The sequence below is a fragment of the Carcharodon carcharias genome, chromosome 2 (genome assembly GCF_017639515.1).
Source record: "Carcharodon carcharias isolate sCarCar2 chromosome 2, sCarCar2.pri, whole genome shotgun sequence".
Classification (NCBI taxonomy): Eukaryota; Metazoa; Chordata; class Chondrichthyes; order Lamniformes; family Lamnidae; genus Carcharodon; species Carcharodon carcharias.
Window position 1 is genome coordinate 28,291,921 of NC_054468.1, and position 23,868 is coordinate 28,315,788.

General features: G+C 43.8%; 1 protein-coding gene across 1 annotated transcript in view; it reads right to left on the reverse strand.

Moving 5' to 3' along the window:
• Positions 1-23,868, reverse strand: part of LOC121287139 (collagen alpha-5(IV) chain-like) — a 104,911-nt gene that overhangs the window by 36,192 nt on the left and 44,851 nt on the right. Inside the window, exons 14-20 of the mRNA XM_041204713.1 lie at positions 22,155-22,289; positions 19,418-19,516; positions 7,925-8,014; positions 7,231-7,370; positions 6,541-6,667; positions 5,090-5,170; positions 2,041-2,139 (exon numbers count right to left, since the gene is read on the reverse strand). Coding sequence (XP_041060647.1) covers positions 2,041-2,139; positions 5,090-5,170; positions 6,541-6,667; positions 7,231-7,370; positions 7,925-8,014; positions 19,418-19,516; positions 22,155-22,289 — 771 coding nt within the window. The remainder of the gene's footprint in view (positions 1-2,040; positions 2,140-5,089; positions 5,171-6,540; positions 6,668-7,230; positions 7,371-7,924; positions 8,015-19,417; positions 19,517-22,154; positions 22,290-23,868) is intronic.

Here is a 23,868-nt window from a genome sequence, read left to right on the forward strand (position 1 = left end):
AGTCACTAACTCAAATATTGCATTCTATAGCCTCATCATCCTCTGTGTAAAAAACATTTATCTTATTTTCTGACCTCTAACCAACTTATTCAAGTCTTTGAAAGAGTAACATGTGCTGTGGATAAAGGGGAGCCTGTAGATGTACTGTACTTGGATTTCCAGAAGGCATTCGATAAGGTGCCACATCAAAGGTTATTGAGGAAAATAAAAGCTCATGGCATAGGGGGGAAACAGTTTACCATGGGTAGAAGATTGGCTGGCTGGCAGAAAACAGAGTATGCTTAAATGTTTTTTTTTTCTGATTGGCAGGATCTGAAAAGTGGAGCCCTGCAGCAGCCTGTGCTGGGGCCTCAAATTTTTACAATTCAGATCAATGACTTAAATAAGGGGAACAAAAGCATGGTAGCTAACTTTGCAGATGGTACAAAGATAGGTAGGAAAGCCAGTTATGAAGAGGACATAAAGAAGTTACAAACGGATGTAGAGAGGTTGAGTGAGTGAGCAAAAATCTGGCTGGTGGAGTATAATGTGGGAAAATGTGAAGTTGCTCACTTTGGCAGGAAGAATAAAAAAGCATAGTATTACTTAAACAGAGAATGACTGCAGAATTCCAAGCTGCAGAGGGATCTAGGTGTACTAGTGAATGAGTCACAAAAAGTTAGTTTGCAGGTACAGCAAGTGATTAGGAAGGCTAATGGAATGCTATCCTTTATTACAAGAGGAATTGAATATAAAAGTAAGGATGTTATGCTTCAGTTATACAGGGCATTGATGACACCACATCTCGAATACTGTGTGCAGTTTAGGCTCCTTATTTAAGAAAGGATGTAAATGCGTTGGAGGTGGTTCAGAGGAGGTTTACTAGATTGATACTTGGAGTGAGCAGGTTGGTGTCTTATGAGGGAGATTGGACAGACTGGGCTTGTTTCCACTGGAGTTTAGAAGAGTGAGGGGTGACTTGATTGAAGTATATAAGATCCTGATGGTCTTAACAAAGGGACATGGAATGGATATTCCCTCTTGAGGGTGAGTCCAGAACTCAGGGGCACTGTTTTAAAATTAGGGGTTACCTTTTTAGGACAGAGGTGAGGAGAATTTTCTTCTCTCAGAGGGTTGTGTGACTTTGGAACTCTCTGCTTCAGAAGGTGGTGGAGGCTGGATCGCTGAATATTTTAAAGGCGGAGATAGGTTCTTGTTAGGCAAGGGAATCAAAGGTTATTGGAGATAGATGGGAATGTGGAACTTGAAACACAAACAGATCAACCATGATCTTATTGAATGGCAGAGCAGGCTCAAGGGGCCAAATGGCCTACTTCTGCTCCTATTTTGTATGTTTGTAAATCTCTTTCAGCTTCTGGAATTTCCAACTAGGTCTAGGATGGATGAAACCAATATCTTACCCATATTTGCCTTCATGATGTTGGGGTCTGGGGTGCAGGAATGAGGGGAAAAAATTTACATACTGGAATTTCCTCAGCTCTGGGCACTGAGATGAACCTCATTTCAGTGTAAAGGTCGGTTGAAAGTTTGAATTGGGATTCATTTAGGTTGTAGTTATGGATCACCCAAATGAAAAGCAACACAAAAGACACGGTGGCCTTATAAAATGGGCTAATTATTCACAGCGTTTAAACAAACCATTTTGGCTGGCAGTGGGCTGCTTGCAATTGCTGCATATTCCACCCAAAAATGCACCCAGATTTGCGTGGCAACCTGCAAAATCTGTGCAGTTTAAGTGACTTTGCTCTGGTGAGTCAGGAGTGGATGTCACCAGTGATTGTTCAATTATAATTCCACTGCCAATGGAGGGCTGAGGATTTAGGACTTAGTGAGACTGCTCAGGTTACCACAACATGTTCATTTTGGTGAAGAATTAGGTGTAAGGTAGTTCTTTGAATTTAGGCTACCAGTAATGTTTACTGGTCATTCAGCAAGTAAGCCTGACTGAACAAAGGAAAAAAAAGAATTGTTGCAACTCATCCAAATGAAAGCAAATGTTATTAGAGATGAACTCAAAATGCTTTTTCAGGAGGTGCTCACCTGGATCTCCTTTTAGTCCATGAGGACCTGGAATACCATCGCATCCTTGATTTCCCTTTTCTCCGGTTGTTCCTGGTGGACCACAATGTCCTGTCATTCCTATATTAAATTTGGGACATCAAGAAAAAAGGATTGAAAATTTGCAATATTTGTCTCAAAGAAGTAGCCAGAAGTGAAAACTATTTACTTTAAAGCCTGTGTTAAAAGAGCAGCGACATGAATTTAGGATCAGCATTCTTCGTCTCTACCCTTCTACATTGCTACCCACATCTAAAGTGATGTTACTAAAGCCCCAAACTGTGTGAAACCAAAGAATTGCGTTAAAGCACATGCTTTTACTTAACCTTTACTCCATGCCCATGACTTTAATGAGAATGAATCTTTTTAGTATAAGTATTACCAAAGTTTATATGGCTAATCACTGATATGGTTAACACTGCTCTTGCAATTGACCTGGATTTTGCTCTCAGCAGCAAGGAACAGCGCTCACCATTCACCTCACTGAAAGCTACCCACAGAGTTTCCCAGGCTTGTCAGCAGAGGTTTTCTCTAATCTGGTGATTTTTCCCAATGCTGCTTCCTCGACGGGGGACCTGGGGCACCTGGGAGCAGGACAAGCAACAGTGATGCTCTTAATCAGATTGAAGAATTCTCACTGGGATACGCAGGCCGCAAACTTTAGCTCCTTTGCGTCCATTTTTTTGAGGCTAAAAGTGCTCTTTTGCCACCAAAATAGCTTCCCTGGCAGTCAGGCAAGACTTCTGGTGTGAGCTGTGGCAGACACCATTTTAGTGAGGGTGTTAGTGCATACACAGAGAGCATCTGACTGAAGTATAAGGAGTAGACAGATAGTGATGTCAAACAGTCTGTAACATTGAGTTGACACCAGCACTGCTATCTTGCAGCTCAGTGCTCCAGCTAATGCCATCACTTAGCCTTGCACAGCTGTATATGAGTTTAAGCAGGGAGGATCCCCTTGCCCCTATCATCAAGTTCTTTCATGTTTGTTGCTATTGATTTCTACCAGACCTCGCTGCGATTGTAGAAGTGTTTGGTGGTTTCTAAAGTTGTTTAGATTTGCTAAAGTTCACAGGGAGTGGTGCCACACATGCTGAAGGACTTTGCCCTGGCTTCAAGGAACAAACTAATACAAAAGTGAAATACTGCAGATGCTGGAAATCTGAAATAAAAACAGAAAATTCTGGAAATACTCAGGCAGCATCTGGGGAGAGAGAAACAGAGTAACGCTTCAGATGAATGATGGCCTGTCATCAGAACAGAAGGGTTCTGATGATGGGTTATGGTTGGCCTGAAATGTTGGCTGGGATTTTCCGGCCCCATCATGGTGGGACCTGCCGCAGGACAATTGGCTGCCCAGCCAAAAGTCCATTGATTTTCGTTGGGGCTGGACAATCCTGGCAGTGGGCAGGGCCGGAAAATCCCACCCGTTAACTATGTTTCTCTCCATAGATGCTGCCTGAGCCACTGAGTATTTCCAGCATTTTCTGTTTTTATTTTTGCACAAACTACTTACTCACAGACATGAGTCCAGTAGTGTGCATCCTTCTGGGACTACAGCATGAAAGAAAGAATGTTCAGAGGTCACAGAAAGGAGGACAAGCTGCCCAAATTAGAGGGAGGAGGAGGAAGGGGAGAACCTTATCTGCCAAGCAGGAGGCCTTATCTGCCCAAGGTGTTCAGGGAACAATTTTCCTTCCCAAACTTCAGCGAGGAACAGAGTGATGAACATCTGTGTTTCAGTTAAGGATGTCCTCACTGAAATCTGCCAGTTACTGCATCTACAACTGCAACCTCAGAGTAGGGTGAGGACTGCATAACCAGTTATTGTGAAGATGACCATGGCCAGGAACTTTCCTGTGTCTGGCTCCTTCCGGACTGGAGCTGGAGATAATTGAAACATCTCCTAGTTTGTTGTCTATATTTGCTTAAGGGAGGTCACTGAGAGTCTATATTTCAAGACAGCTGAATACAAGTAATTCTTTTTTGCCAGAGAAAAGCAGGTAAATTGAGCATGTGGCTTTGTAAGGATTGAAGACTTTCCTATGGTACAGGGTGCCATTGACTGCATGTAAGTCACTTTGCATGTCAACTCTGTATGTCGAACCTGAAGGGAATCCATTCTTCAATGTCCAGCTGGTATGTAACCATACAGAGTGAATCATACAGGTCAATGCCTGGCATCCTGGCAGCAGTCATTCCATAGCACTGCATTGTGTCATCTGCATCTGAGCCACCATAACAAACCAAAGGGTGGTTACTCAGAGACAAGGGCTATTCTTTGGTAACAATGCACGGGACTCTGGCGTGCAACCTACGCACAAGTAGGCAGCGTGCATTTAATGAAAACCATGCTGCCACATGAAATGTGACAGAGCAGACCGCTGGGGTTCTTAAACAATGCTTACGCTGCCTGGAATACTACATAGGAGCCCTGCAGCACTCCAGCGGAGAAACAGGATATCTTGGACAGCCATTTCTGAATTTCCACCTTAAACTGCGCATGTGCAGACTCCAGAAGTGGCTATCAAACCCCTTCCATTATAGAGGTGAGCACTGATAGGTTCACTATTATTTTCATTGTAAATTCCTATAATTTTGTTAATAAAAATACACTGCATAAGAATAAGCATAATTACTGCTTTAAGCAACAGATTGCTAATCAGATATGCTGACTTCCATGCTGGAATTCTTCATGCGCTCTCCTCTTACTCAGAGCTCCATGTAGGAACACTGAATTGTACAAATAACCCCTGAATTAATAAATTGTATTTATCATGAAACAGTACAAAGCAACCCATCGTGGGGCTTAGATCTGCAAATAATTTGAAAAGGTAGAGGCTGGGAAATGCTTTGGAAATTCCCCCTCTCCATTGGTGTTACTTTGTTGGAACTGAGGTGGAAATTCCATTTATGCACGCCAATGACATTTTCACTACACCTCTGGCCAGGTAATGCCAGCAGAACAGGATCAGCTCCCCAGAATTTTCTGGCCAGAGTAGGTTTTAGCTAATGGAGAGAAGAACCTTACCTGGAGTGCCTGGGACACCTAAACCTCCTGGTAAGCCTGGTTTCCCATCCAGTCCTTTAGTGCCTTGAGGACCTGGAGAACCTACAAGAAAATACCAGTAAAAGCAATGTAAATAAAAAGAAGCTGACTTCAATTGCTGACAATACCGATATTTTGCACAATCTTGCTGAACAATTTCTGGCACATTATCTGCAACAACATTCACTTAATTTGAAAGAAATTGCAGAACACTTGACAGAATGGAGAGAGAAATGGACACTGAGTGGGAGAGAAGAGCTGGTAATTCAGGAGTGAGGCTGAACAGGATAAAGAAAAGCAAAGAAAGTTACGCAATGGTGTTGGAAATCAGGGAGGGAGCAACTAAGTTGGACGTATTTTGGGAGGGAACTTCAGAAGATAGATGCACAGTGGCAGAATAAACAGCAAGTAATAATAGAAAAAGAAAATGATGAAAAAGGAGTACATCCATGTCAGGAGAGTCAATGTTGTGATGAAGATCAAGGCTAAAGGAGATTGCCTGAGGTAGGATGGAGTGGGTGAGATAGTGGAAATCTCGAAATTGATTTGAAGGGGCACATGAGTCAGTGGAGCCTGTCAATAACTGGAGTGAGGAGGTGCAGGGATTTGAGAGAATAAGGACATTGTCACGCTTGGGCAGAAGTAGAGTGGTCAATTTGGATAGAGTTAGAGAAGTTTTGAGGAGATGAAAATTATGGATTAGAGTCTTGGCAGCAATGAGTGAAAAGTAAAGCCAAAGGCAGCTTAAAATGACTATGTGACATATGTGGGGAAGGAAACAGAATTCTGCATCATGCAGCATGTCACAGTTCTGAATCACCAACCTAGTCCAAAGTGGCAGTTAAAAGAGATTCATGGAAATAAAAAAAAATTGCTTTAAAGACCAATCAGGAGTAGGAAAAAGATGATTTAAGCTATTAGTGAATGGGAAGAAATTTTAATTTGTCCAAGACCTGATAATGGGTGAAGCATTTTCAGGAAAGAATAGTAGTTCTGGAATTAACAGAGGAGACAAAAAAGTAAAATGTAAGCCAAAACATGCATATGGAGCTAGATCCTGGGTTTCCAAAACATGATGCCACCAATGGGCAGCATTTGCATGATGAGTGGAGAGAACCAAGGATGGAGCCTGGGTACGTCAATGGTGACTGTGTGGGCGATAGTGGAGAATCCATTTATAGATATGTGTGGCCAATGTTGGTGCAAATATGAATGAAATTAGAGAACTGCAGTGCCATAAAGAAGAACCGCTGAGGAAAGATGTTAGATGTGAATGATTTGCCAATGGTGTTAAAGGCAACAAAAAGGTTGAAAAGAATAAGCAGCAACATTAAACCCAATCTCAGTTGCAGAGGAAGTCATTTGTGCCTTTGACCAATGCAGCTGCCCATTTGACTTTTAGAGATGATCTGGAACAATTGAAAACAAAATACCTGGACAACCTGATTGGCCTTGGTCACCTTTTTCACCAAGGGTCCCAGAACGCCCATCAAATCCTGGTTTACCTCGAGACCCAGGAGGACCTGGTGATCCTCTGGGGGATGAAGGACCTTGATTACCCTAAAATACATGATGATCAAATGAATGGTTTACTTTTAGACCTAGCACTGTCAATACAACATAAGAATACCTGACAGAAGAAGTTTTACTTAAAGCATGAGATAATCTCTAAGCAAGGGGATAAACATATACAAATCATTGTTCCCAGTGCAGAAAACTGTGTGATGGGATCATTTATTGAGAAGTTGATCCCTGCTACTCTTGTCGTTGATTCATGGGTTGCATAGCCTTTTCATCTATCCATTACTGATTGGAATATTGTGTGCTCTGTGATACAGGAACACAGATCTTGGCATCCAAATTCCTAAAATGTGTTCCTATTGTTTAAAAGCAGCAGCTCTGTTGAAGGATAATCAACCCGAAATGCTAATTATGTTTCTCCCTCCACAGTTGCTGCCAGGCCTGCTGAGTATTTCCAGCATTTTCTGCTTTCATTTCAAATTTCCAGCATCCACAGTATTTTACTCTTCAATCTATTTTTGGGTTCATGGTATGAATTATTTCATAAAGGGATAATGACATTTTGGTGAATAATTTTAACTCTCAGACGAATATCAATCTACCTTTTCTCCAGGAAGGCCTGGGTTGCCATAGGTTATTTCACTTGGTTCTCCTTTCTCTCCCTTTGAACCAGTGATGCCATGAGAACCAGGTAAAGCTGAAGATCCTGGTGTTCCTGCGAACCCTTTCTCTCCTTTGTCACCTGATAAAAGCATCAGAAAAAAAAATCGCATATAGCACCACAATGTACCCTATATATAGACCCACTACACACTCAGCATCATGTATTCAAATTTTCAGCTCTGCACCCATTACAGTTCTGTTGCACTACCCAGTACCTCAGTCCCACACAGTCCCATCAGGTGCTATTATACATCCAGCTTCACCTAGGTACAACATTACAATAGCATGTAGTCACAAAGTCACAAAGCCTCAAAGTTCCTTATAGCTTGATCACTATCCTATAGACCACCAGTATTTTGCCTATTATAGTTTAACAGTAGTCCAGTATTTACCCCCATTACAATTATATTTACTACTCACCCTAAGCTCTTCCGTATTCAAATCCAAGTTTATTTTAATTTCAGATGAAAAGTTCCCTTCAAAAAAGTGCTTTTAGCTCTTGTTCAGTTCAGGCCAATACTTATTTCTGAATAAATCTATTTGTGTGAATTTGTTTGACTCATTGCTATATGCAGTAGGATAGTTTTAGAAACTTGCCGTATTCCATCTGTATGTCCCAAAACTTGAACCTACCTGGCAGGCCCATTGGACCTGTAGATCCTGAAACCCCAGGAGACCCCTGATTGCCCGGATTGCCTGGTAAACCTGGATCGCCTGGTGGACCTGTTTGGAAAAAACATATAGGACAATTAGAAATTTTTCAACTTGCCAGCACTAACCATACAGCAATAAAAGATTTATCACTTCTCCCTCTATACAGCAGGACCACAATACAAATTACAATATTGCAATACTCTGGGAAACATAGTATGGTGATGGGCTAGATTAAGATGCAAATCAATAGATGGAATCAGAGGCAAGAATCAAGGAGCACAGGCTCCTTATATTTACAAACAATTGACAAAATTGAATGCCCTCCTCCGAGGCAAGCTCAGAGGCTGGGGTAGTTTAATTGGGCAGGAGGCTACTGGATGGGGACCCTGCTGCCTTCCCGTTTCTGCCCTGATTAAGTCTGGGGCAGAAGGTTTGTGGACGGCCTTCTACCCTGATGCCAACTGAGGCCCTTAAGTAGGCAATTAATGCTGACAGCCACCTCCCTGCCCTTTCTTTGCAATCCCTTGCCCACAGAGCCAGTGACCCCTTCCCTGCAACCACCATCCTGTCCTCATGCACTGCAACCTGGGTCTTTCGCTGATCCTCGGCCCCTAGTGGGTGCATTACCAGCAACTACCACCACTTCCCCAGTGGCACTGGCAGCAATGAGGACCAGCTGGCCTCAATTGACTGGCAGCTATGATTGGTGGTGGGGTGGCGGGGGCAGGATTTCCTCCTCCAGGGTCCTTGATCACGGCTGGGGAAGAGCTGCTGCTGCGTTCATGGCCACAAAATCATTGCCCCGAATTACTTAAGGACATATTGAACTTTTAAGTAAGATGTGTTTTTGAGAAAACAGACATACAAGCAAAAGCTGACTAGACTGTAAAGTAACCACTCGTTGGAAAATTCCTATGTGGTTTACACTTGACCAACGAGCACAGAGAATGGAATATTGCACCTAAAAGGGTGTCAAGGCTGAATTCAGACAGAGATACTTCAAAGGAAAAGATGCAATGCAAAAATGCTCCTGTGCTTGCAAAGATAATAAAGGCAGTTTACCAACTCAGCCGAAACCATCTCCTGTGAATTATACCTCAGACTGTGGGCATATGTCAGTTAAAAGAAAGCAGTTTCTGGGTGAAAGACATGTTTGTTTTCTTCCTCCAGGAATGCTCAAGGGGTTAAAAACCAACTGCAGCCCTGGTCTCTGTGTGACAGTTTTGGTGTTCCAGGCCTGGTGTGTGAGGGTGTTGCTGTGAAGGTTACAGCGGAAGAACATCAACTAGGCATCCCTGTGCTTGCAGGTAAAAAAGTTCTCTCTCTCTGATTGCTGGAAGCAAATCACAAGTCAGCAAAGCCACAATTGAAAAGGAAACAGGATAATTCCTTTCAGCTAACCTGCAGAACCAAGAATTTCCAAACTCACTGCTCAACTGCCAAAGTCAACTCTACCGAAATCACCCAACTTAACTGCCACAATGTTTCGCCATCTACTCCTCACATTCAAGCCAAAGATTGATAAGTATATATTTTTTCTTAACCTTTATTTCTGGACTCATTTCTAATCCGTGTATGTGTGACCCCATGAAGCTTCATGGCATCAGGCCATGCACAGGCAAGGAAACTCCCTGCTGATCGTGACGTACAGCCGCACACCCCCACCGCCCCCTCCCCCCCGACCCCGCCCCCACCTCAGCTGATGAATCAGTACTCCTCCAAGTTGAACAGCACTTGCAGGAAGCACTGAAGATGGTAAGGATGCAGAATGCTTTCTGGGTGGGGGACTTCAATGTCCATCACCAAGAGTGGCTTGGTAGCACCATGACTGACCGAGTTGGCCGAGTTCTAAAGGATGTAGCTGCCAGACTGGGTTTGCGGCAGGTGGTAAGGGAACCAACAAGCGGGAAAAACATACTTGACTTCATTGTCACCAACCTGCCTGCCGCAGATGTATCTGTCTATGATAGTATGAGTAGGCGTGACCACCACACAGTCGTTGTGGAAATGAAATCCCGCCTTCCCATTGAGGATATCCTCGGTTGTGTTGGGTGGCACTACCACCGTGCTAAATGGGATAGATTTCAAACAGATCTAGCAACTCAAGATGGTGCATCCATGAGGCACTGTGGGCCATCAGCAGCAGCAGAATTATACTCAAACACAATCTGTAACCTCACGGCCCGGCATATCCCCCACTCTACCATAACCATCAAGCCAGGAGATCAACCCTGGTTCGATGAAGAGTGCAACAGGCATGCCAGGGGCAGCACCCGACATAACTAAAAATGAGGTGTCAACCTGGTGAAGCCATAACACAGGACTACTTGCATGCCAAACAGCATAAGCAGCAAGTGATAGACAGAGCTAAGTGATCACACAACCAACGGATCAGGTCTAAGCTTTGCAGTCCTGCCACATCCAGTCATGAATGGTGGCGGACAATAAAATAGCTTACTGGAGGATGACAAATATCCCCATCTTCAATGATCGAGGAGCCCAGCACATCAGTGCAAAAGATAAAGCTGAAGCATTTGCTACAATCTTCAGCCAGAACTGCCAAGTGGATGATCCATCTTGGTCTCCTCCGGAGGTCTTCGGAATCACAGATGCCAGTCTTCAGCCAATTCGATTCACTCCACATGATATCAAGAAATGGCTGAAAGCACTGGGTACTGCAAAGGCTATGGGCCCTAACAATATTCCGGCAATACTACTGAAGACCGGTGCTCCAGAACTTGTCACACCCCTAGCCAAGCTGTTCCAGTACAGCTACAACAAAGGCATTGACCCAGCTATGTGGAAAATTGCCCAGGTATGTCCTGTCCACAAAAAGCAGGGCAAATCCAACCTGGCCAATTACCGCCCCATCAGTCTATTCTCAATTATCAGCAAAATAATGGAAGGGGTCATCAACAATGCTATCAAGCAGCACTTGTTTAGCAATAACCTGCTCACTGACCCCAATTTGGGTTCCACCAGGGCCACTCAGCTCCTGGCCTCATTACAGCCTTGATTCAAACATGGACAAAAGAGCTGAACTCCCAAGGTGAGGTGAGAGTGACTGCCCTTGACATCAAGGCCGCATTTGACGGAGTGTGGCTTCAAGGAGCCCTAGCAAAACTGGAGTCAGTGGGAATCAGGAGGCAAACTCTCTGCTGGTTGGAGTCATACCTAGTACAAAGGATGATGGTTGTGGTTGTTAGAGGTCAGTCATCTCAGCTCCAGGACATCACTGTTCCTCAGGGCACTGTCCTTGGCCCAACCATTTTCAGCTGCTTTATCATAAGGTTGGAGGTGGGGGATGTTTGATGATGATTGCACAATGTTCAGCACCATTCATGACTCCTCAGATACTGAAGCAGTTCATGTCCAAATGCAGCAAGACCTGGGCAACATCCAGGCTTGGGCTGACTAGTGGGCAAGTAACATTCATGCCACACAAGTGTTATGCAATCACCATCTACAACAAGAGAGAATCCAACCAATGCCTTGTGATGTTCAATGGCATTACCATCACTGAATCCCCCACCATCAACACTCTGGGGGTTACCAGTGACCAGAAACTGAACTGAACTAGCCCAAGTAAACACTGTGGCTATTAGAGCAGCTCAGAGGCTAGGAATCTTGCGATGAGTAACTCACCTCCTGACTCCCCAAAGCCTGTCCACCATCTACAAGGTGCAAGTCAGGAGTGAGTTAGAATAGCCCCCACTTGACTGGATGAGTGCAGCTCACACAACACTCAAGAAGCTTGGACAAAGCAGCCCGCTTGTTTGGCACCACATCCATAAACATTCACTCCCTCCGCCACCGATGCACAATTGCAGCAGTGCTTACCATCTACAAGATGTACTGCAGCAATTCACCAAGGCTCCTTCAACAGCACCTTACAAACCCACGACCACTACCATCTAGAAGGACAGCAGATAGATGGGAACCCCTTTAAGTCACTCACCATCCTGACTTGGGAATATATCGCCGTTTCTTCACTGTCGCTGGGTCAAAATCCTGGAACTCCCTTCCTAACACCTACACCACATGGACTGCAGCGGTTCAAGAAGGCAGCTTACCACCACCTTCTCAAGGGCAACTAGGGATGGGCAATAAATGCTGGTCCAGCCAGCGAAGCCCACTTCCCATGAATGAATAAAAAAACAAGTGATGGAAGGGGTCAGCAACAGTGCTTTCAAGTAGCACTTGCTTAGCAATAACCTGATCACTGACAATTAGTTTGGGTTCCTCCAGGGTCACTCAGCTCCTGACCTCATTACAGCCTTGATTCAAACATGAACGAAAGAGCTGAACTCCAGAGGTGAGATGATAGTGACTGCCATTGACATCAAGGCCGCGTTTGACCAAGTGTGGCATCAAGGAGCCCAAGCAAAACTGGGGTCAATGGGGATCAGGGGAAAACTCTCCGCTGGTTGGCGTTATACCTAGCACAAAGGATGATGGTTGTGATTGTTGGAGTTCAGTCGCCTCAGCTACGAACATATGTACGAACATAGGAATTAGGAGCAGGAGTTGGACATTCAGCCCCTCGTGCTTGCTCCGCCATTCAATAAGACCATGGCTGATCTGAATGTAACCTCAACCCCACATTCCTGCCTACCCCAATAACCTCTCACTCCCTTGTTAATCAAGAATCTATCTAGTTCTGCATTAAAAATATTCAGACTCTGCTTCCACTGCCTTTTGAGGAAGAGAGTTCCAAAGACTCACAGCCCTTAGAGTGAAAAAAATTATCCTCATCTCTGTAATTAAATGAGCTACCTTTTTTTTTGCAAAAATATACTTTATTCATAAATCTTCAAAAACATTTCGAAACTTTTTAAATCACCATTACAAAAATACAAAGGTTCAACTTTTACAAACTGAAAACACAAGGTGTATCAGAAAAAACAATGAATATTTCAATCATTGGCAGACATACATTTTAATCTGTACAGACTGAGGGGCTCTTTACAGTTCCCAGCCCCCCAGTGCACTGTGGCAGAAAGGTCTTAGGCAGCGACCCTTCCCCATTGCGCCTTTGTGGCGGCTGCCCCAAGCTTAACTGTGTCCCTCAGCACGTAGCCCTGGACCTTGGAAAGTGCTAGTCTGCTACACTCGGTCGGGGACAACTCTTTGCGCTGGAAAACCAACAAGTTTCGGACAGACCAAAGAGCGTCTTTCACCGAGTTGATGATCCTCCAGCTGCAGTTGATGTTTGTCTCGGTGTGTGTCCCTGGGAACAGCCCGTAGAGCACAGAGTCCTCTGTCACAGAACTGCTCGGGATGAACCTCGACAGCAACCACTGCATCCCTCTCCAGACCTTCTTTGCAAAGACACAATCTACAAGGAGGTGAACAACGGTCTCTTCCCCAACACAGCCACCTCGAGGGCAACGTGCAGAGGGGGTGAGACTCCTGGCGTGTAGGAAGGATCTCACAGGGAGGGCCTTTCTCACCACCAGCCAAGCTACATCTTGGTGTTTGTTGGAAAGTTCTGGTGATGAGGCATTCTGCCAAATTACTTTGTCAGTCTGCTCAGGGAACCATCCCACAGGATCCACCCTCTCCTTTTCCCTCAGGGCCTTTAAGATGTTACGTGCCGACCACTGCCTGACGGACTTGTGGTCGAAGGTGTTTCTCTGCATAAATTTTCCCACGAGGGACAGGTGGTACGGCACGGTAATTAAATGAGCTACCCCTTATTTTTAAATAGTGACCCCTAGTTCTAGATTCTCTCACAAGAGGAAACATCCTCTCCACATCCACCTTGTCAAGACCCCTCAGGATCTTAAAGGTTTCAAGTAAGTCTCCTCTTACTATTCTAAATTCTAGTGGATACAAGCCTAACCTGTCCAGCCTTACCTCATAAGACAACCAGCCCATTCCTGGTATTAGTCTAGTAAACCTTTTCTGAACTGCTTCTAATGCATTTACATCTTTCTCTAAATAAGGAGACCAGTACTGTACACAATATTCCAGATGTGCTCTCACCAATGCACTGTACAACTGAAGCTTAACCTCCCTAATGTTATAATCAATTCCCCTCACAATATATTATAACATTCTATCAGCTTTCCTAATTACCTGCTGTACTTGCATACTAACCTTTTGCAATTCATGCTCTAGCACAGCCAGATCCCTCTGAATCTCAGAGCTCTGCAACCTCTCACCATTTAGATAATAAGCTTCTTTTTCATTCTTCCTGCCAAAATGAATGGTTTCACATTTGTCCACATTATACTCCATTTGCCAGATCTTTGCCCACTCACTTAACCTATATATGTCACTTTGTAGCCTCCTTATGTCCTCTTCACAATTTACTTTCCTACCTATCTTAGTGTCGTCAGCAAATCTAGCAACTATTCTTCTGTCCCTTCATCTAAGTCATTTAAATAAATTGTAAAAAGTTGAGGCCCCAGCACTGCTCCCTGCGGCACACCACTCATCGCATCCTGCCAACCAGAAAAAAGACCCATTTATGCCAATTCTCTGCTTCCTGTTAGTTGGCCAATCTTCTATCCATGCCAATATATTACCCCCTACACCATGAGCTTTTATTTTCTGCAATAACCTTTGATGTGGCACTTTATCAAATGCCTTCTGGAAATCTGAGTACAGTACATCCACCAGATCCCCTTTATCTACAGCACATGTGGCTCCTTCAAAGAACTTCAATAAATTGGTTAAACATTATTTCCCTTTCACAAAGTCATGTTGACTCTGCCTGATTACCTTGAATTTTTCTAAGTGCCCTGCTATAACATCCTTAATAATAGCTTCGAACATTTTCCCTATGACAATTCGGCTAATTGGCCTATAGTTTCCTACTTTCTATCTCCCTTCCGATTTGAATAAAGGAGTTACATTTGCTATTTGCCAATCAAATGGAACCTTCCCTGAATCTAGAGAATTTTGGAAAATTAAAATTAGTGCATCAACTATCTCACTAGCTCCTTCTTTCAAGACCTTAGTGTGAAATCCATCTTGACCTGGAGATTTGTCACATCACAACAATTTTCTCAACACCACTTCCCTGGTGATTGTAATTTTCCTGACTTCCTCTCTCCCTTCCATTTCCTGATTTTCAGCTATTTCTGGGATGTGACTTGTTGTCCTCTATAATGAAGACCGAAGCAAAATACCTGTTTAATTCATCCACCATCTCCCTACTTTCCATTATCAATTCCCGTGACGCACTTTCTATAGGATCAAAACTCTCTTTGTTAACTCTTTTCTTATTTAAATATCTATTGAAACTCTTGCTATCAGTCTTTATATTACTAGCTTGCTTTCTCTCATACTCTAATTTTTCACTCCTTATTAATCTTTATGTCATTCTTTGCTGATCTTTATATTCTTTCTAATCCTCTGACTTGCCACCCGTCTTTGCATAATGATATGTTTTTTCTTTAATTTTGATACAGTCTTTAACTTTTTTAGTTAACCATAGATAGGGCCCTCCCCTTGGAATTTTTCTTTCTCATTGGAATGTACACATTCTGCGTGTTCTGAAATATCTCTTTAAATGTCTGCCACTGAACTTCTATTGACCTATCCCTTAACTTCATTTGCCAGTTCACTTTAGCTAGCTCTGCTTTCATGCCCTCATAATTGCCCTTATTTAAGTTTAAAATACTAGTCTTGGATGCATTCATTTCTCCCTCAAAGTGAATGTAAAATTCAATCATATTATGATTGCTGCTACCTAGGGGTGCCTTCACTATGAGGTTATCAATTAATCCTATCTCATTGCTCAGTGGCAGGTATAGTTTAGCCTGCTCTCTATTTGACCCCATAATGTGCTGTTCTACGAAACTATCCCGAAAACATTCTATGAACTCATCTATACTGCCTTTGCCCATCTGGTTTTTCCAGTCTACATGTAGATTAAAATCCCCCATGATTATTGCTATACCTTTAAGGCAAGCTCCCATTATCTCTTCTTTTATACACTGTCCTACTGTGTAGTTACAATTAGGAAGCCTGTACACCATTCCCACAAGTGACTTCTTGCCTTTATCATTTCTCATCTCAACCCAAACTGCTTCTACATCCTAGTTCTCTGAACTTAGGTCATCTCTCTCTAATGCGCTAATACTATCATTAATTAACAGAGCCACCCCTCCACCTTTTCCTAATTTCCTGTCCTTTCTAAATGTCATGTGCCCTTCAATATTCAGGTCCTGATCTATGTCATCCTGCAGCCTTGTCTTTGTAATGGCTATCAGATCATACTTATTTATTTCTATTTGCGCAATCAGTTCATCTGTTTTGTTTTGAATGCCATGTGCATTTCGATACAGAGCCTTTAGTTTTGTCCTTTTATTATTTTTCTAGTGTCTAGCCTTATCTACTGATTTACTCTTAAAATTGTACTTTCTGCCCCTTCCTGTCACAGTCTGTTTATCATTTCCCATATTAATATCTGTCTCTTTTTCCTTGTCTCTACTCTTTGGTTTATCAAATCTTCCAATCAGATCCCACTTTTCCCAATGTTGGTGCCAGTGCCCCACAAACCGAAACGCACTTTTCCCACACCAATCTTTGAGTCACGCATTCATTTCTCTAATCTTATTTGTCTTATGCCAACTTGCATGTGGCTCAGGTAATAATCCAGAAATTATTACCGTTGAGGCTCAACTTCTTAATTTGGTGCCTAGCTCATCATACTGACTATGCAGATCCTCCTTCCTCACTTGACTATGTCATTGGTACCTATATGAACCATGACTACTGGATCATCCCTCTCTCCCTGCAAGTACCTCCCCAGTCCTGAGCAGATGTCCCGAACCCTGGCACCAGCCAGGCAACAAAGCCATCTGGACTCTCGCTCTTTGCAAACAGCGTTAATTCTCCTTACTATACTGTCCCCCACTACCACTACGTTCCTTTTTGCTCTCCCAACTTGAATGGTTTCCTGTACCACAGTGCCATGGTCAGTTTGCCCATCCACACTGCAGCCCCCACTCTCATCCAAACAAGCTGAGAGAACCTCAAACCTATTGGACAATTGCAGGCTCACAGTCCTGCCCTCTGGGTTTCCTTACCTGCGTCAGTCGCAGTCACACCCTCCTATTTCTGGCCACTGACCCAATCAGAACACCCTGTCCTATGTGGTGTGACTGTCTCCTGGTATAACACATCCAGGTAACTTACCTCCTCCCTGATGTGTTGCAGAGTGTGCAGCTGAGCCTCCAGCTCAATAACTGAGCCGAAGTTCCTCAAGCCTCAAATGTTTGCTGTAGACGTGTTTGCTCTGGATCACAATGTTATCCAGGAGCTCCCACCTTGACACATCATCTATCCTGCCATCCTTAATGTGTTTTAAATAATTACTTAATTATATTAATCACTTATGTTTCTTTCTTATATATTTTATTGATATTACGACCAAATTGTATACCATTTTAAATCTTAGGGATAGAATACAACTTACGCACTTCCAGATACACACCAAACAGCTAGTTTCTTTCCCTGTAGCAAGAACCAATTTCTATGGGGTGAGAAAAGAGAAAACGAACAACTCCTTCTCCCCCTTCACCGAACTCCCCTCGCTCCGAACTCCCCTCGCACCAAACTCCAAGTCCTTTTACTCAGTTTGTCAGCTGCACTCCATTTGCCCAGCTCCAGGACATCACTGCAGGAGTTCTTCAGGGTAGTGTCCTAGGCCCAACCATCTTCAGCTGCTTCATCAAGGACCTTCCCTTCATCATAAGGTCAGTTCTGGGGATGTTCGCTGATAATTGCACAATGTTCAGCACTGTTCGTGACTCCTTAGATACTGAAGCAACCCATGTCCAAATGCAGCAAGACCTGGGCAATATCTAGGCTTGGGCTCACAAGTGGCAAGTAACATTCATGCCATGTAAGTGCCAGGCAATGACCATCTCCAACAAGAGAGAATCTAACCATCGCCTCTTGACGTTCAACAGCATTAATATCACTGAATCCCCACTATCAACATCTTGGTGATTACCACTGACCAGAAACTGAACTGGAGTAGCCATATAAATACTGTGGCTACAAGAGCATGTCAGAGGCTAGGAATCCTGCGGCAAGTTACTTGCCTCCTGACTCCCCAAAGCCTGTCCACCACCTACTAGGCACAATTCAGGAGTGTAATTGAATGCTCTTCACTGGCCTGGGCAGCTCCAACAACACTCAGAAGCTTGACACCATCCAGCACAAAGCAGCCGACTTGATTGGCACCCCATCCACAAACATTCAGTCCCTCCACACTGACGCACAGTAGCAGCAGTGTGTACCATCTACAAGATGCACTGCAGAAAATACCAAGGCTCCTTAGACAGCACATTCCAAACTCACAACCGCCAACTTCTAGAAAGGCAAGGACAGCAGATACATGGGGACTCCCCATCTGGAAGTTCTTCTCCAAGCCACTCACCATCCTGACTTGGAAATATATCGCCGTTCCTTCTCTGTCGCTGAGTCAAAATCCTGGAACTCCCTCACTAACAGCACTTTGGGTGTAACTACACCACATGGAATGCAGCAGTTCAAGAAGGCAGCTCACCACCACCTTCTCAAGGGTAATTAGGGATGAGCAATAAATGCTGGCCTAACCAGAGAGGCCCACATCCTTTGAATGAATAAGAAATATTGTTTTTTCCTTGCGTTCAGTAACTAATAAATTCACTTTTTCTTTGACTCAGGAAGGCCTGGTAAATTTGGCTCCTTTTAAAACATAAATACATTTGGACTGGGTAAAGTATCCATGACGGAACCACCAGGGAAGGGATCCTTTTTAAATTAACCTTGTTGCGACCAACTGAGGCGGTTGAATAAAAATGGGGAGCTAGTTCATCCCTCCTGTCCCGGGAGCATTACAATTTGGGTATCTCTTCCTGAAGCATAACAAATTGGGAGTATCTTGCCCGGGCCTGGTCATAACACTGCCCACTTAAGTGCTTAAATGGCACTTAATATGGCAGGCCTTTTCCAAAGGAGGTGATGCAGGTTTCTTACCAGCTCTGTAGCTGACAGGTGAGACTTCCCAATTCCGTCCAATGAATTATTTTGTAAATACTTGGTTACACAATTTCTGGCCTCCTGCTAATTCAGTAGCTCAATACTTTAACTAGGTTTAGCTGCAGAGTGAGGCTAGTTTTGGTGTAATACAAGCAACCTTACCTCATTTTCATAACGAATATGAGAGGGGGAAAGGAGCTGGGGAAATAAATAGAGAGAAAGTCCAGTTGCTAATGGAAGGTTGCTGCATTCAGTAGGTAGGAATTCTCACACATTGCTGGAGTCAGTAGCCAGAGGCCTCCAATCGAGATTCTTGGGCAGGGGGACTGTTAGTCTCCCCCCCAGCCTTCTGCAAGGGTGTTATAATCCTGCCTTCTTTAGTAGGAGAGTCAGTCCAGATACAGTTCCATTTCTTACAGGTTAACAAGATTATGCTATAATTTAACGATAAACTTGTAATGTTTAATTGTACTTAAATTTTGGTACCTGGTGGACCTGAAGGCCCTTGTGCTCCTTCTTTACCTATGTATCCTGGTTCACCACAAGAACCAACCTCACCTTTTGGTCCTGTTCTTCCTTTCAAACCTGGTAAGGAAATGTTAGAATTTGTGATATTTACTCTTGCAATTTAACAACATCACTTTCACCTCCTCACCATTTTTGAGAGCCCCATTTTAAAACTCATTTGTTTTTCAAACACTTTCTTTGGCTGGCAAGTATGTTCACAGTGAAGAAAACACAGGCAGATAACCGACTCCCAGGTCTTTTCCAATGCTGCTGATACGTTGGCTTTTAGGAAGAGAGAGGTTAAAACAGCGAGACTTCGAGAAAGAGAGGTTAAAACAGCGAGACTTTGGGAAGAGAAGTTAAAACAGCGAGACTTCGGGAGAGAGAGATTCAACTGCAGGACTTCGGGACAGAGAGGTTAAAACAGCAAGACTTTGGGAGAGAGAAGTTAAAACAGCGAGACTTCAGGAGAGAGGTTAAAACAGTGAGACTTTGGGAGAGAGGTTAAAACAGAGAGACTTCGGAACAGAGAGATTAAACAGTGAGACTTCAGGAGAGAGAGGTTAAAACAGCGAGACTTTGGGAGAGAGAGGTTAAAACAGCAAGACTCAAGTAGGAGTAAGAGTAAAATAAAAGCAAGGGTCCATATTCTATTCAGTTAAAATATGTCTAGGGAGCTCAGTCCTGTGATTTGCACATCCTGCGCTATGTGGGAAATCCTAGACGCTCCTGGCGGTCAGGATGACCATGTGTGCTGGAGGTGCCTCCGACTGGAGCAATTGGAGTTCCGGGTTTTGGAGCTTGATCGGCAGCTGGGGGCGCTGCAGTGCATTCACGAGGCTAAGAGGTTCATGGATAGCATGTTTCAAGGACATGGTCACACCACAGCATAAGGAAGCGCAAGCAGAGAGGGAATGGTTGACCGTCAGACAGAAGAGGGGGACCAAGCAGGTAGTAAGGGAATCCCCCGAGTGCATCTCACTTGCAAACCATTTTATGGCCTTGGGAAAAGGTGAGAATGACGGTTCCTCTGTGGAAGCCAACCAGAGCCAAGGTCAAGGCACTGTGGGTGGTCCAGCTGCTCGGGGGGGAGGAAGAAGTGCGGGAGGGCAATAGTGGTAGGGGATTCATTAATGAGGGGAATAGACAGCCATATCTGCGGCCATAGACATGACTGTAGGATGGTATGTTGCCTCTCAGATGCCAGGGTCAAGGATGTCACAGAACGGCTGCAGGGCATTCTGAAGAGGGAGAGTGAACAGCCAGAGGTTGTGGTTCATGTTGGGACCAATAACATAGGAAGAAAGAGAAATAAGGCCCTGCAAGCAGAGTTTTGGGAGTTAGGTAGGAAATTGAAAAGCAGGACTTCAAAGGTAGTAATCTCTGGATTACTCCCGCTGCCACGCAGTAATAAGTATAGGACTAGAAGGATAAGGCATATGAATGCGTGGCTGGAGAGATGGTGCAGGAAGGAGGGCTTTGATTCCTGGGGCATTGGGACCATTTCTGGGGGAGGTGGGACCTGTACAAGTTGGATGGGTTACATCTGAACAGGGATGGGACCAACATCCTCGCAGGGAGGTTTGTTAATGCTATTGGGGCAGATTTAAACTGAATTGGCAGGGGGATGGGATCCTGAAAAGTAGTTCAGAGGGGAGAGAAGCTGAGATGGAATTAGAAGTTAAAATGCTAGTAAGTGAGTCTGGAAGGCAGAGGAAACATAGACTAGATAAGAAAGAAGTGAGTTTACAAGGCTGAACAGAATATATTTTAATGTAAAGAGCCTGAGGAATAGGACAGATGAGCTAAGGGTACAGATAGGTACGTGGGAGTATGATATCGCAGCAATGACTGAGACTTGGATAAAAGGGCAGGATTGGCAATTCAACGTTCTTGGTTGTAGGGTATTCAGATGAGATACAGACAGGGATAGAAGAGGACTGGGGGCGGGGGCTGCAATATTGATCCAGGAACCAATTATAGAAGTGAGGAGGGATGATACCTTGGAAGGATCATCAAATAAGGCCATATGGGTAGAAGTAAAAAACACAAAAGGGGCAAGCACGCTGTTGAGTGTGTACTATAGACCCCCAAACAGTCAGGGGGAGGTAGAGGATCAAGAATGTAATCAAATTTCAGAGAAATGTAAGTATAATAGGGCAGTAATAGTAGGGGTTCAAACATCTTTTCAAGGGTAATTAGGAAGGGCAACAAGTGTTAACCATGCCGGCGATGCCCACTCCCATAAATCATTTAAAAAAATCAAAATCATCATATATTTTGAAACCAGTCCTAATGGCTGAGTGGCTAAATAACTGGGTAAAAGTATCATCTTGAACATTTGCTTTTGGAGGAGCTTCTGCAAAGGTTAGCAGCCAATGCTTCCATTCTCATGGACATGATGAAATAACACAAATAAAACCTAATCCTCTTCTAGATTATTAAACCCTATACACAACTGTAAAGGAGCTTTTATTTAGAAAGTTAATTAGAAAGACACATAAGGGGATTTGAATTTGAGCACCAAATCCAGCACCATCTGTATGATACCTCAATTTTCTTTATGATGGTTTCCTATACTAGAGGATAAGCTTGCCACTAAGGGATGAGTCTAATGTTATCTTTAGGTAACTTGATTTATAGTGGATGATATATAACTTCTTCACTTTTTATATATCGCAAATTTTCAAAAAGCTTGAAAAATGTAGTGATTTACCTGGTAGCCCAGGGCTTCCCATTGCACCTTTCACTGTCATATTACATGGAACTGATTTCATTCCCTTTTCACCTTTTTGACCTATCATTCCAATCGCACCTTGTTCACCCTTCAGTCCTGTCTGACCTTCAGAACCTGCAATAAAACAACAAGAAAAACAGAGAAAGAAAGGCAAGCTGCTTATTATTCTTGGCAGCAATATTTCCCTGGAGAGTTTATTTACAGAAAGGTTTTGAAACTTAAAATTCTGAAGTTTGTGCGTTCACACCTGCCTCTGTGTACTCAACCATCATTGGGTTAGTGAATGAACTGCGGCTTTGAATCAACAACAATGAACTAAAAGGATGTCTCTATTTCCATTCTGTCAGGTTACATGCTTAGTGACTATCACAGTGAAGTGTACATGCTGCAACATGTTTGGGATTCAACAGAGTACTGGAAGGAGGTTCCTGCCTGTGATTTTCATTTGGTGTGTTTGCTATCTTAGTCATACAATCTCAATGGGCATAAACTGAGTAAAGGGCAGGTGCTTATCTACAGAAAATGAGAGAAACTCGGAGGGAGAGGCAACCTAATTGCTGTTACACACATTTTTTCCAGGTGTTTTTGTTTTTGTGCTGTTACACACATCCTAGTAGCTGGTTACAGAAAAGCATTGCTATCACCTCCATTAATTCCTTCTGCACCATACACTGGAATGACAAGGAGAGAAGATAAGCTGCTTGGCTCTGCCTCTGACGTTTCCTCAAATAGGTTGTCAGTTCATGTGAAGGAGTTCAGGGTATTTGTTTTCACCTTAATAGATTGCTCTACAATCTATTTACTGACAACCATTTTGGATTATATTTATAACGTTTAAAGATTGGTGAATTTGTTATAAATACAAAAAATAAGATTGACAAAAACCAGAATGCCACACATATATTTGATAGAGCAGGCTGGTCCAACCTTTTTGCGTGGGAGATGTCACATTTCCATTTTTTTTCAGTCAAGGGGCCGATAAGCAAATTTCAGAAATATACATGAAATTCAAAGAAACTTGAGTATGAAGGAAAGAAACAACTTGCTGAGCAAAAATAAAGCAATCAATTGATATTTTAAAAAAGGAGTAATTAATAAAAAATGACCATTAGACTGTAAGAGGCTGAGAGTGTGAGTGTCTGGTTCACTCATAGTCTCAGGGTGTTTTACTCACTCATCCTCGCCCATGGTGAGAGTGGGAGAGAGTATATGCTGTTGTGTGGGGGTGAGAGTGACTGAGAATCCTGAGGCAGGGAGTGAGCCAGGCGCACGCACACACATACGCACACACACAAAACAGCACCTTCTCCCACCCCACCTGGCCCCACAGGTTCTCCCTCCCCCTGGGCCTGACGCACTTTCTCCTCTCCACCAGCCCTGCTGCACCTTTGTTCCCCAGACTTTGGCTTTGCCGCACATTCGCTTCCTTGGGCCCTGGCCCTGTGGCACATTTGCTTCTGTGGGCTCCAGCCCTGCCGCACTTACGCTTCCCTGGGTTCCAGCCCCACAACACCTTCCCTTCCTCTAGCCCCGCCACACTTCTGTGCTCTGGCCCCGGGCCTGCCACACTTTCACTTCCCCAGGCTCCAGCCCCACTTTTGTACCCTGGCCCCGGCCTTGTTGCACCTTCACTTCCCAGGGCCTGGCAGCCCTCAACACACTCACCACCACTGGTGTTCATTGCTCCTCCAAT